General features: G+C 42.0%; 1 protein-coding gene across 1 annotated transcript in view; it reads right to left on the reverse strand.

Annotated features, from left to right (window-relative positions):
* Pappa (pappalysin 1) overlaps positions 1–7,917 on the reverse strand; it is a 188,462-nt gene extending 180,545 nt beyond the window's left edge. The window contains 2 exon segments of the mRNA XM_032902919.1: positions 6,882–7,601; positions 7,603–7,917. Coding sequence (XP_032758810.1) covers positions 6,882–7,601; positions 7,603–7,895 — 1,013 coding nt within the window. The 5' untranslated portion in view covers positions 7,896–7,917.
* Between the last annotated feature and the right edge of the window lie 7,374 nt (positions 7,918–15,291).

Raw genomic sequence — 15,291 nt, forward strand, 5'->3', positions numbered from 1 at the left:
TGAGGAGCAAATTGGAACATCCACATGCATGGAGTCCCAACGATCCCTTTCTTGCTCTCTGCCTCTATCTCCCCATCTCAGCCTTAGTTGCTGTACGGCACAACCTGTCTCTTCTCCCCATAATCTCTTTTCTGCTATTGCCAAGACTGACCATGCTGCGAACCTTGTTTGTCCCTACCACATCATGAAGATTTCCCTAAGTTCTCAAAACCACGGTGGTTCTTCCTTTTCTCAGATAGTATGGGAACTTACAGTCTTGATACTTCAATTGAAAATGAATACTCTGCCTTCTGGTCCATCCCTGAGATGATTGCAATAACAGACCCTTAAAAGGCAAAATACAAACTCCTGGAAAGACAAGAGATTTTGTCTTGAAATCCTGAAGCATTTGTCACTGTGTTCTGGCTATTAAAGATTTAACGAAATATGGGTAGGAAATGTTTGCTGGATATGAACTTTCAAGTCTTGAACTATCAGCTTCTAAGACATTGGGACAATTGTTAGCAGGAATTTTGAGGAGCTGAAATGGTACGGGAATATGAAATAAGCTCTTGGCACAGTTTTTAGTCCCACAATCACACACACAAGCACGCACCACTACCACACATACACACCTCAGATATATACCACATATGCACTATACACATCACACACATATAAGTACCACCACCAAACACGCACACATATCCTAAATACACACATCCTAAATACAAACCACACACACACACACACACACACACATGAAAACAAAGCAACATATCCCTATGAGCCAGTAGTGGCAGAACAGTCCCTTTGTCCCATTCAGTTTATGTAAATAGATGTCCATGGCTGCTAGTGTAATTCACGTGATCATTTTGTAGAGGTGGGGTGGGGAGATTGTGGGCTCCAAAGAAGAGAATTGAGAAACTTGTCTCCCAACAAGACAACTAAAATGCAAAACTCGAGTTGCCTACCTGGCTTATGTCTACCTTGGGAAGAATGACCGAGGCTCACTTGTGTCTATCTCTACCTGACTATTCACTTAGAAAGGCTATCCATGCTCCTGGAGAATTAATGACCCCACATTGGTATTGTGGGGTATTCCCCTGTAGTAGTGAACTCAGTACAGCAATTGCTAGTGAGTTTTACCAAGGAGGTGATGATGCCACAGGGGCAGGGATTGATTGGCAATAATGGAATGTGTCGCATATCTATACTGTTAAAGAAAGTGAAGAGCGGAAGTGAAAAAAAAGAGAGAGAGAGAGAGAGAGAGAGAGAGAGAGAGAGAGAGAGGATGAGGAATAGGAATGGAAGAAGGGAAGTGATACTAGGTAACAAAGTTCTGTGTGAGAAAAAAGAGCAACTATTTTGATTCCCTCTTTGAATAGACGGCCTTTTAATTGTCTTGCCTTTCTTTTCCAGTGGCTTACATCCTCCCGGACTCTCTCTGTCTACCTTCAGCATGGTCTGGCTTTCTCTCTGCTCTGGACATTCCTGTCTGCTCTTTGAGATGCCACCAGCTGTTCTGTACCTCAGGGAAGTGGCCTCTATATGTTACATGAGTAAGTCAGAAGAGAAAAGTAACATTCATTCCTCTAGTTTGCTTCTGGTCAGGAGGCATCTTTTCTTTTATAAAAGTCACAGCCAGACTTGGAAAGCCTTTCAATCCAGCCACAATTTGTAGTTACAACAACTGCCCACTCATTTTCTCTCTACTAAAGAAAAGTAAAAATGTCTCTTTGTGTGTGATGAGCATGAAGTGAAGAGAGAAGGTTGCTAGTATTTTTTTTAAAATACTGTATATAGCATTGTAAGTAGTTGTCACTTCAACATCATTCCTCCTTCAACTTTCCTTTACCATTCTCTTTGAATGTACCATCTGTTTCACTCCAGGACCCTGACTGTGACTTCTCTAGGGGATGGTTATTCCTGGATGCTCGATGAAATCATGGTTGTTCCAGGTATCTGCCTCCTTTCCCCTACATACACTAATTCCTTGTATTTTAAATCCCAGTGTCAGATGAGATATAGAATAATCTTCCCTTTTGTTATCAAGTAAGAATGGCGGTTTAAAGTCAGCTTCCACCTTTCATAAAGTGTTGTTGTAGCTGATAAAGGGAAAGTCTTCAACTATCTTACCTAGTTGTGAACTCTGTGAGTTACCAGTAAAGCAAGACACAATCATGGGAGTGTATGGATGTTATGTGAGCAACTAACTTATCCTATGGGACACAATGCGAGACTGATACTGTAGACCTGGCTAAGAACTCATGTGTGTGGAGTTCATAGACCATAGGGATAAATTTACTATTGCTATGTTGCTAAAGGACATAGTATTAAAATGTTCTCCAAATCTGTAACTCTCTACCCTTAGGTTTGTATAGCTCGAGAACTCATCAGAGAAGTTTCTTTGAGCATAGGAAGGGATTTAACAAAGAAATTCATAATTAGCCAAAGTACAAATAATTACCTGTGGAAGGCTCAGTGACAATGAAGGGTGAATAGCACATCCCTCCCCCTAAGTTTCAGATATCATCATAGAAAAGGAGAGCAAGTTCTTAACACCCAGGAGTCAGGAAAGACTAGAATGAAACTGTTCTAAACATCATAGGACTGCATGTGCACTCATGAACTCACAGCAGCTGTGATTGTCTGCCTATGCATGACTGGGGATGGGGGTCACGAGCCCTCACTCCTAACTGAGGAGTCATTAATAACTGATTAAACCTTGGGCATGGGAGAGTACATTTTCTTTAAGGGTATGGTCCTTATTAGGTCAACCACATTATAATGAAGAGCAGGATAGCCATGAGTACATGGTACATGGCCAGCAGAGACTGCACTCTGCACTCTTTGGGATGTGTGTGTATGTGTGTGTGTGTGTGTGTGTGTGTGTGTGTGTGTGTGTGTGTGTGTGTGGGAAGGGGGAGAGGGGAGAGAGGGAAGAGGAGAGAGAGAGAAGGAGGAGGAGGAGAAAGTTAGGATGGAGTGGGGTATGGATATGGGAGAGGTTAAGTGGGAACTGAGTAGTGAATATGTTCAAAATATATTCTATGCATATGTGAAATCCTCAAATAAATAGTAAGAGTTTTAAAAGATGGAGAGGAGGGAAATTGATTCAGCAGTTAAGAGCACTTGCTGTTAGACATGATCTGAATCCAGTTCTCAGCATCCATGGGGGATGACTTATAACTGTGCAGTTTCTGTAATCAAATGCACACATGGTATACACATATTCATACACACAAATAATAGTGATTTTAATAATAAGAGCAATAATAGTTTTTAAACAACCAGAGATATAAAAGCAGTAATAATAGACACATGAAAAGAACTGATGGAGAAAATAGAGCTAGACAGATAGAGAAAAGACAAGAGCAGAGCAGAGCAGAGTGAGAGCGAGAGCGAGAGCTAGAGAGAGAGAGAGAGAGAATGCCCTAAATGAGTTTTATTTTGTTTTAACCTAGCACTTCATTAAAAGTCACCTAAACAACAGCAGCCTGGTTTTCATAACTCATGTTGCAGTTGCCTCCTTCCTCTTGTCCCTTTATACTTTCTCTCTTTTCTCTCTTTTCCTCTCCTCCCTCAACCTTCTCATTTGTTCAAAGTCACAAAGTGTGTATTCCTCTGAAACCTTCCACAGGTTTCTTTCTGCACACAGGAGAGCTGATTCAGCCAGAACCCAATAACCCCAGCTTATTCATGATGACACAGGGCCTGTTGGGGCTCACTCCGGGCACACAGTTTTCCCAGGCAGCAAATAAACAGCCCCTGGCTTGAGTGGTCACACTGCTGGCACATGGCCGTGCATAGACATTTGGAGCATGCAGTCTCGTGATGAGAAAAGAGGAGGCCTTTGGAATCTGCCAGTGTTGTCTGCTGATTTTGAGTTATCTGGAACCTGGGGCCCCATGGTCGCAGTATGCTAGCACGGGACTCTGAAAACGCCAGTTACCTTCAGTTCTGACTCCATCACAACCATCAAACTTCTCCCAAAGCTTTGTAAAAGCTACCCCAGCAGCTCCCCGGTCCTTTAATGTTATCTAATTGTTTTTTGAATTGAAACATAGTCCCCATTCAATGGCTTTAGAGTTAGTAAGCCTAGGTTTGAGTTCAACTCTTCCACACTTTAGCAGGATAACTTTTGCAATGTATCCCTCCGTCTTTCAGAATCTGGGTTTCCTTTAAGTTAAACAAGGTTGGAGTCCCTGCCTCTTGGCCCTGGGCAGATGCTGAGTAATGATTTGTCACAGGAATCAGAGATAGTTAATTGGATTGGTGTATGTATTACTTTCAGCTGTGCTCATTCTCCTTCCTACTGACTCTGCCTTCGAACATACGAATTTCTTTCATGTAAGCTGAGCTTAGTAGAACCCTCTACACTGGTCACAGAAAACCCGGATTTTCCATTTGCCAAGTGATTTTACTGAATCATGCATGTTGAATTCTCTAAAGTCCCATTATTTTCCATCACACACATGAACATACTAGCTCCCATCTTGTCTCCTTTGTCAATTTCTTCTGAGAACCAAATGTGAGCAGAAGTGACCTGGAAGGGACTAGCCATACCCTACATCTTCCTTTGTATAACAAGTGAGTGCCCAGGAGCCCTCTGTGCACGAGCAGGCTGAGCTGCCATGCATGCTCTTTGAGTTTCTGCCAGGCAGGACATTCTCCTGCCAGAATCCCCATTTCTCTGAACATAGGTATTTGTCTATGCAAGGGAGGCCCTTGCTCTTTTGAGAGAGAAAGAGAAGTATCAGCAGAAAACCTGCATATGTCTGCAAATGTGTTGAAGCCATCAGCAAGTCCAGGGTTCTGTGTATTGGACAGAGTGGAAAAGTTCCCCATGAACCTGAGAAAAACAGGAAAGTGGGTGTTGACACTTTCCCTGACTGCAAACTGAAAGTCCCATGGGAAATGCAGCTTACCCTGCTGTATGCTGGGACTGCTGGTTCTAGTCAGCAGCTAGGGCAGACTCTGAGGTCTTCAACAGCAGACCTCTTTCCTTCCTACTACTCAGGAATAATAAAGGAGAAATTCACTGTTCCTGACCCAGTCTAATCTTTGATTGATGTCAAAATTATACCTGTTCTTTGTACACACACACACACACACACACACACACACACACACACACAAGCACTTGTGTATGTGCATGCATGCCTCTGTGTGTGTGCATGTGCAAATATAAAATAGATGATAATATCTAGTATTCTATGTCATCATCCTTCACCTTGTTTTTGACAAAGCATCTCCCACTGAACTTGAAGTTTACCATTTTTCTAAGGTGGCTGGCTAGAGAGCTCCCAGAATTTGTCTGCTCTGCCCTGTAAGGCAAAGGCTGTGTTCATGAATGACTGTGCATGATACCTACATAGGTGCTGGGGATCTGAACTCAGGTCATCCTGTTTTCACTTATCCTCTGAGCCATCTCTCCAATGCCTTCTATTATTTTTGTTGCTGTTGTTAAAAGTAAATATTGTTGTAAGATTTAAGGTTTATAATGTCTTCATGGGATAGAAACACAGGGAAAAGATTATGATAGTGAAAATAATAATCAGATCTGTCATCTCATACAGCTACCTTTACCTAACAAAAAGATAATGTTTGTGTTTTAGCATGAATATTAAGAACAGTGCATATTTATTATCCATGGTAGATATCTGGAGATCCTCAGTTGTGTTTCCCACTATCACTGCTTTGGAAGACCTTGGTGAATTTCCACCTGCCCAAAAGAACTCTCCTTGACACACTCAAGTCATAAGGTGTATGCTTCATGTGGTCCTCCCTGACTACTTCTGCCTTTCCTTAGGTAAATATACTTATTGAGATCTACTAAGGTTCAGGCCACTGGTGTAGAGAATGGAGTTTCCTGCGCCATCTCTCTGACTTCTGCAACTTAAAAAGTAATCACATTCTCATATCCATCATACAGATCCAGGAAGAGTCTTTATGAGATCAAAAAGTGAGTTAAGTGATAGATCTGGGATCCATACCCAAGGTCCTGAGTGGCCCAAGGTCTACCAACTCAGCATCCACCGAACTAGGCCTGACAGTGCAAGATTTCTGCATCATTTTGTCCAGCACAAAAGCCACAAACGCCATGTGGCAAATTGGATAATGAAATAATTGAGTTTTACCTCTTACAGTTTTATCCTCATGTGCATCCATTTGTGGGGTGTGTGTGTGTGTGTGTGTGTGTGTGTGTGTGTGTGTGTTGCTAAAGACTGAACATATCCAGAGTCTTATACTCACTAGGCAAATGCTCTACCACTGAGCTATAAGCCTTCCCTTCTTTTATTTTGAGATAAGGTCTCACAAATTTTCCCAGGCTGGCCTTGAACTCATTCTGTAGCCCAGGAAGTTCTTGAAATTAAAATCACCTGTGTCTCTCTCTTAAGTAATTGAGATTACATCAGGTGCTTCTGGTTTTCTTTACAAAGTAAAAGTAATAAGTACAAATGTATAAATATAAAGCAATAAGTAAAATTAAAAAACAAAAACAGTCCTGTTTACTTTTAACTGAGTTAGCTTTAAATGGTAGCCTATGGCCAGAAACTACTGAATTGGTTGTGGCAGATTTAACAAACACTACCACGTACAGTCCATCAGCTATTTGCATTCAGTGCATGGCCCCCAACTTAACCCTGACCTCTTTGAGAGAACAGGATTTTAAGGCCTTCTTCATAGTCAATGGAAGCACTGAGCAAGTAGTCTCATAAAGGACTATGTATGTATGTGGTCCCCTTGATAACCTTAAAAATAAACTTGTGTTGCTCACAAGACTGCTATACAGACTAGAAAATGCCACAAACCCCTAGGGAACTTAGGTATCTTATCTATCAAATAGGAACATCACAGTGAGCTCTCAACTGGACATCTGTCCAGGAAAGTCTTACCTGTGTGGAGAGTCAGGATCAAAGCATGTCTTAGTGACATCAGTGATGTCTGGGTCACAGCACTCTCCACCATCAAAATTAAACCTTTCGTAGTTGCAGTCCATGTCACACACCCCATTCTGCTGCTTCTTCATGAATGCAGGGTAGCGCAGCTGCCGGCAGTCGCCACCGTCATGGCCAGTCAGTGTATGGTTACATTCAGGATCGCATTTTTCATCCCCAATCTTGCTGATGTCACAGTTGGCCAGGATGAGGCGGTGACGCAGAGAGGAACTGTTTATATCTAGTACGTCCAACTCCCAGGAGATGTTGTAGTGCTGGAAGGCCTCAGCCAGCTGTTGGTGCTGAAAGTCGATCTGCTGCCAGCTCACTGTCGGGTTTTCATGGTGATCATCATAGATGTTGACCACACGATAGCGCACCACCTTGGGCTGCCGAAAACTTGGGAGCTGATTGTAACTGGAGATGACCTCTGTGTTGTCACACAGTGTCTGCCCGCAAAGAGGGGGCTCCAAATTAGTGTCCAACAGGAAGCCATGTGCATTGCTGAATTCCACCTGGGGGCTGTGGCCATCCTTCATAGGGGACCAAGTGCGCTTCACATTGTCCCAGTTCTCCTGGAGGAGGAGCTGAGGTAGAGGGGTGTGGAGGCCACGCGTTTCCATGTCGGATAGAATCTCTCGCTGGGTTCTGGCTACTTTCCATAGACTGAAGTGTTCAATGGCCCCGGAAGTTGTGATTCAGAGCACTGCCCCCCAACATGAGCACTTTACACTTCTGGGTCAGTGGGCTGAATATGCCACCTACTTGCTCCGCAGAGGTCGCCACCTGGGCACCATTCATATAGAGCTTCATCAGTCGCCCATCGTAGGTAGCAGCTAGGTGCACCCACTGACCCGGGAGGTAGCTGCGATGGGCATCAATGGTGGTTACTTTCCTGGCCCGGTCTGTCTTCAAGGAGAAAAAGTAGCGTGGATCTCTGTTGCCTTGATCACTGATGGTGTGAATGCCCATGACCCATCCTCGATCACGCGAGGTATAAGAACATTTGTCATACAGCCCTATGTGGCCCCAAAAGAAAAAGATGAGTAAATAAAGCATGGAAGTAGATGCAGGTAAGTTATTATTCTCTGATAAAATCCATATCTGGATACTCTAGAATAGCTTTGATAAAGCTCTCTGAAACCCTGGCTATTACTAATGGAGCCTCTGGGACCACCCCTAGGGCAAGGTAAGAGCTAGAGGAACTAAGAGGGCAAAGAATTAGATTTGTCACCTCATGACATGAGGTTTTGCTCTTTTTTATTTTGACTATGAAACATGCAAGAAAGTTTCTGTTAGAAGAATGGGCATTTCACCTATAGAAAATTTTGAAAAATGAAAATAAAGCCTTCAAATTATTGGTTTTACAAAAATGCTGGATGAGAAAGTATGCTTTCAATTTAGAACTGTAAGTAAAGGATGTTATGAAAGGTGATAGGAAAACAGTGGGAAATAAGGGATGGAAGATGTTCATTTAGACAGACTGTCTCTTGGACCATTGCCGTAACTTCAAGCATACAACTGCCATTAGCAGTCAGTGAATGATCTGTAAGGTGAAATAGTGGAAAAGGTTGCTCATGAAGAGTACGATGCAAGGGCTCGAAAGCCAGTGTTTCTGTCTCAACCATGAGTCTTGTCTATCCCTGTCATGTGTTCTGGAAGAAAGAAAGACAATTAATATCTGAACTGGGAAGATTTCAGAAGATTACTGCCTCCCACTTCCTGGACTTTACCAGTAGTGAGGGCAGTAAGACACAGAGAATAGATGACATTTTTAAGTTTATACAGAACCAAGTGCAAGGACCAATTGATGTTTATCTAACACTCTCCTCTTTATAGTGTGTGTGTGTGTGTGTGTGTGTGTGTGTATGTGTGTGTGTGTATTTACACATTTATAGATGGCATTTTAAATGTCATAAGGTATAAACTCTATTAATACTGTATAACAGATAAGGTATCATGCTAAGTCTTTATATGTATTGAACACTTAAAAGATCTGTGATGTTATCTCTCATTTATATAATGATTAACATGAAAACTAAAGGAAAGGAAATGATGGATATGAGGTCAGCTGGTTGGTATATGACCTTGCAGTTAACTGTCATGTGTGCAAGTTGCATAACAGTCCTAATGCTAATACTATTAAAGCTCTGAGTTTCATCACTTGCCGAGGAAAGTTCAAGGTAGTTATCACAAGTTTTAATTGTTCTTTAAGGACATTTAAAGGCTATGCCCATATCTAGAAATCAGGTAGAAACTCCAATAAGCAGCTCAACAGATTCTCCATGCATCTGACTATCTTTGTACTCATCGATTCTCCTGCCCCCCTGTCTTTCTTGTACCTTTCTGTACCCACTGTACCTTGGCACAGGCAAAGCTCCTGGATGATAAAGAGTAATTTCTAATTACATGTGTATTTTAAGTGTCAGATGATGTATGAAGCCAGGAGAGAGGAGAAAGAAAAGGAGACAAGAATGAATAAAATATGCTAATTTTGGAAGGACAGTCCCTACTCTCCCTGGAGAATCATTGCGGTCACCGTAACTCTGAGTGTGCGTCTGCCATTAATACTCATCAAATGAACATGGAGGGTGTCCAACAAAATCAATAGAGGAGGCCCACACAGTCTTCTCTCCTTTGTGGGCACTGGGACCTTAGCATCTACACAAATGCCTATGTTAGCATCTGACATGATCAGCATTTTGGCAGAGGATCTAAGCCCACCCACTTCTTTCTTCCTACTCTCAACATTTTCCAGCAATGCACAGAGTCTCCTAACAGTCATTCTACTTCCACCATCTGGGTGACAATGGCTGTGTAATAGGTGCCTCTGGGTCTTTGAATGAAGTGTTGCATCACATAGTCAACCCATGCTTGATTTTCTTTATCCTAGGCTTCCTAATGCACAAATCACATCTCTCAAGGGGCGCTCTCTGATATCTCTGTGAATATGGATTATTCACTCTACTAAATTCATTTTGCTTTCAGAGAACAGCATCAAATCTCTCACTCTGGAGTAGCCTGTCTCCATTTTCTTGTCTCTTCTCTACTAGACTAGATGGCTGTTGAGGGTAGTGACCATATTGGGTGATGTCTGAAAACTGTCTTGCCCTTTATGTGTCCATTGAATGGGCACCCATTATGTGTCCCATGAATAATCATGGCTGCATGGAATTCAAAATATTATGAAAAAAGGAATGAGGCTTTAAAGGCAAACAAAATGAAGGCAGTAATTTATATCTCAGTTGCTAAAGGACAAGGAAAACTAGAGGACAAATGTGTTTCTACCGTTAAGGAAGGGGGAGAATTTGGGGTACAGGGTAACCTGTTCTGACTCATGATGACAGCAATTACAGGGCATATGTCTGGCATGAAATCACGTCATCTCTGTGGACCATATTTCCCTCATCTGTATCTCTCTTTAAATATGTTGTCCTACTTGAGAGACGTAATGGATATACTATCCTTGACACACAGGCTATCCAAAGAAGAGCTGGTCTTCAAGAGGTTGAAGAGAATGGGAGTAAATTAGAAATGAAAGTATAGGAAAGAAGTAGAAACAAAACATACAGGGGCCACCTTTGTAAAGGAGGTACTTTAAAATTATCTTGCCTGATAGGTGAAAGTACAGGGTGAAGGCTCAAAAACCACTTAGAAATCCTATATTTCCACCACCTTAGACAATATTAAGAGACTACATATTAAGTTATTTTCCACTGGCTTTCCACGGGCAAAGAGCTGCCTTCACATTTGGAGTTAATTTCTCTAGAGCTCCTGTCTTAGTGTCCACTTAGCATGTCAGTGGGATCAGAGGCTGCTAGAGCCATCATATTTTTGTCCCTCATACTTCTTAGCTCATTGGCTCCCCCTTTTCCATTTCATTTCTCTATCATCACCATCACCACTACCACCACCACCACCACCACCACCACCACCACCACCACCACCACCATCATCATCATCATCTTATAAAATGATAAAGGAGGGCTTTCTTATAGGAAACATGATACCATCCTATCTCCTTTCTTTCCTTTTATTTTTCCAGAGGCTTTTGGTTTCTGCTTTTTCCTGTTGCTTTTGGAAAGAAGCCTGTTTTGTTATCAGTGTAAAGTGTTTACACATCTGTAGGATTTCCCCAGTTCAGAACCTTCCTGGAGACTGGAGCTCTGGTTCAGATCACCTGATGCTGCCATTCAGAGGTATAGAGGAAGAGGTGGCTTGTCCCAGAAGGCAAAGGGGAAAGATAAAGAGTGATTTTCAGTAGCCCCAGGAAGAAAGATGTGAAAGAAAAAAAGCAGTGGCTGCAGAAGGGCAGATGGAAATAGTTACCTGGAGGATAAGTTGATGAGAGGAAATCACTAAGCTTCCCGGAGGTGGGGCACAGATGTGGGGATAGGCATCATTTAATATCGAAAAATAACTTTATTGGAGTCACCTTCCAGCAGCTTGGACAGGAAACACTCCTGCACTGTATCAGCCCAGAGCCAAGCCTCAGCTTGAGAGACATTGCTTGGTGTGCCCTTATCTGGGACAAGTCATGATGCTGGGCCTCATTTCCCTTCTCCGTAAGTGGCAGTGGGGGTTGGGGTTTGAAATGAAATGATTCTCCCTTAAATTTTAAGAGCCCATTTGCTCACTGTTAGAATGGTCCCTTGTACGTAGCCAGTGCTCAAAAGTATGTGTTGGTTTGAACTGGATGCCTTATGTCATGCTCGATCTTAAATTCTAGACTCCCTCTCTTCTGTGTCATTTCACACAGGACTCAAACCTGGCATTCTCTGGGGTGCTTAAGAGTACCCATATACCTCTGTACTGTCCTTTCTTACAATTATTCAATGAGATAGAGACATAGTTTTTTTCTTTTTTAAATAGGGAAAGTCTGTCTTAAGCAGCCATCTGTGTGGGACTAGAGGATAGTCTCGATGGACATATCCCTGTATGACAAGGCAGAAGGCCAAACACAATTCTGCATATAATCTGCATATAATTACCATACACCTGCTAAATAATATAAGCTTACAGAGCCAGGCAATGAAAGTGACTTCAAGGGCCCCGTTTTCCAGACAAGTGAGGCAACTGTAAACATTACCTAGAGCGAGAGAGGATGAGTCACAGTGACAGTAGAGGACCCATCCTTGGGCTTTCTGTTAAGGAACTGTCCACCAGAATACCAGTCTGCTGCCATTCTACTATGCCCTGGTCTATGTGCAGCCACGTTTTATATGCGAAGGCATTCAGATGGTTCCAGATATTTGACAGGTCTTTGTGTCTATGTTATTTCGCATAGAATGTGGGAGTGCACATATGTTATGGTACACATGTGAAAGTCAGAGGACAATTTGTGGAGTTGAGTCTCTCTTTTCATCCTGATACAGGTTTAGGAATCAAACTCAGGGTGTCAGCTTTGAGCTGCAAGTGCCGTTACCTGTTGAGCTGTTTCACCAGCCCCTTCTTCCCCTTTTACAATGTTCCCTCTCCATTTAAGCTCACACCTAGCAGGAAACCCTAAAGGCAGGAGAACTGCATAAAGTCCTCTATAGCCTTGGCTTGATAGAATGCTCTGAGATACGGGGCACTCTTTATGAATCACATTAAAGTTTCCACTTTAGGGGATATACATCACTATTTCTCTATTCTCCACATAAGCTTGTTACTCTTACTATGGAATGACTAAATGTCAAGTGCTGTACATGGTCTCCTTAACCTTCCCCACGAAGCTGCCAGTTCCTACATTGTCATTCTTCTGCACTCCTCAGAGTGTGTTGAGGCTCAAGAACAGGAATTCCAAGGCAACAGTGCTGAATTTGGACTTGTAGGATCCTCATGCTTGTAATCATGTTACTACTTCAAGTGCCAAGCACCAAGCATTTTATTGTAGATTGTCTTAAGGCCTGGCCTCCTCTAAGAATACTTCTATAAGCTCTGCATTGCCAACACAAGCAAGCTGAGCTGAACTGCAAGCCAGAAGGCTGAGCCTTGTGACATACTTTTGCCTAGACCTAAAACTGGAATCAGAAAGCAGTTCTTTACCACTAACAATCTGTTGCGCTTATCCCATTCTACTGGGACCTAACATCTGCACAGGCATCTGTTGCCTTCGAGTTTGGTATGATTTCTTGAGCTTGTCCTCCAATTTCAAGACTTCCATTGTCAGCCTCTCTACAGATCCAGGGTTGTCCTAGCTTCCAGTGTCTACATTTTTTTTTCAGATTTCTGTCATAATTTGATAGCCTCTCATCTATTTATTTGTTATAAACTGAATGTTTCTGACTCCTTTAAGAAGTATATGTTGAACGCACATCACCTAGAAGCTTATATATGACTGTATTTGGTGTTGTTCTTGAAAGAGGTAATCATATAGCAGCAATGTCACCATAAGATCAAATTCCAGTGTATTATAAATAAGAGGAGACATTCCAGGCATTTATGTGTTCAAAGAACGCAAAAAGACACACAGAGAACAACCAAATAAAAGCCTGAGATATTAAATAAACCAAGTCCAACCTGAATTTTGAACTCATAGTCTCCAGGATTGTAAGAAAAAGATGTATGTTGTTTCAGTCACACAGACTCTGAGCTACACCAGATAAGCCCCAATAGACTCTTGTATTATCATTCAGGGCACTCTCCAAATACAATCACTAGAATTTCTCTAAACTACTGTCCATCTCTTACTGCCTTGTGCTCAGTTCACAAATACTTCTCTATTTCTATGACATAATGTCTCAATTTCTATTTTGAGCAGAGCATAGTCTATTAGGAGGAGACAAAGCTGGGTGACATAGTCACCACACACAGAAAAATCTTCCCTGCTGTAAGGCAAGCTATCTGTTCGTGTTTGAATTGACTTCCCTGAAGCACCTTGCTTGCTCTGCATACATGGGTAACTGTTTCCATGTTAGGCTGTCTGCTATGATACTCACACTAGCCTTGTACCATAGCTGCTGTCTATTTACCAGTGCAAAAAGTTGAGCCTTAGAGATTGAATTTCCCTTGCCAAAATCAGTAGAACTAAGCAGTAGGAAGTGGTAGACGTTAGGTATTGCAGTGTCTAGTTTCATTCTTTCATAGCTGGGGTAGGTAAAGACCCCAACTCTGTCTCTCTTTTTCTATACTGTTCTCTGGATGCTCAATGTAATATGACATTAAGGCTTGAGTTGCCACTGCCTTGGGAGGAGAATTAGCCTATGATGCAACTGCATATTCAGCTAATATTGTTTTGTTTTGTTTTGTTTTTCTCCATTGGAGTGTATCCAGAGGGGAAGACAAAAAATGTCTACCTAGGAGATTTCTGCTTGTAATAAAAAAAATAGCAGTTGCAAATAAATGATGATAATATCAGTTTTTTGAAAACCTCTATGTAACAATCTCTATGTTAAACACACATACCTCAGGGCTTACATGACCCTGTAAACTCTTTATTAACATGCCTTCAGCAGATATGGAGATTGAATAAGAAGACAATAAATGATGTCACAAGGATCCCTGCTAAGGTCTTGGAAAGATGCGATTCTGACTCCCATCTACCTGACTTTACAGACAAAATGGATTTCAGGATGCTTTCCTGCATGGGAATCCCTTTCGGCCAGCAGAGGCTCTTATGGCTCCTCTGATACTGCTCTGCTATGCACCACTAGATAAGCAATTATATTCTGAGCTTCTTCATTCCCTCTTCTAATGGGACGATCACAACAGATAGACCTAAAGGTCTACCCCATTTCCTAGATTCACAGTTCTAGGATTGTAATTCTTCAGATACTCCAACATAGCGTTCCACTGTGAGAAATTTAAGATCATGGGTAGAACAAGCAGATTTGGGGCCTTGATCTATGGGAATCTGACAGGAGAATACAAACAGAGGAATGAAAAGAGAAATTTAGGTCAACAATACAGTTTCTTTTAGGATGCTAAAAAAAATTAAGAGCTAAAGGTCGACACTGGTCCCTTTTTGTTTTGTTATGCTTTGCTTTCTATGATTTAATCGCCAGGATCAAAACCACGGAAGAATGCTTGAGAGAGCAATCCTATAGAAAGCTTTCGTCTGTTCAATGGAGAGTAATTAAAACAGACAGATTTGGGTTAAGTATACCCATGGTCCCTGCACTAGGTTTATTTAGGGGAGGCCCCCAAAATGACCTGAAGGATTCAGAACCACTAGACATTAAGAGAAGGCTGAGATGGTACCAAAGGGCATTTTGGTCTTCCAGTGTCAGAGAAGCAAAAACATCCAATGTAACCTTAGCTACATGGTCAATCAACCTTAGTCACACTTGCTCAGGTGAGGATCTCTGTATGTTGGCCATGTATGCATTCTGATAAAAGCTAGGTTGCAGGAAACAGTGGAGATGACATAGACAGTGTCACTTTC

Source organism: Rattus rattus, chromosome 1, assembly GCF_011064425.1.
Source record: "Rattus rattus isolate New Zealand chromosome 1, Rrattus_CSIRO_v1, whole genome shotgun sequence".
In the NCBI taxonomy this organism is placed as follows: Eukaryota; Metazoa; Chordata; class Mammalia; order Rodentia; family Muridae; genus Rattus; species Rattus rattus.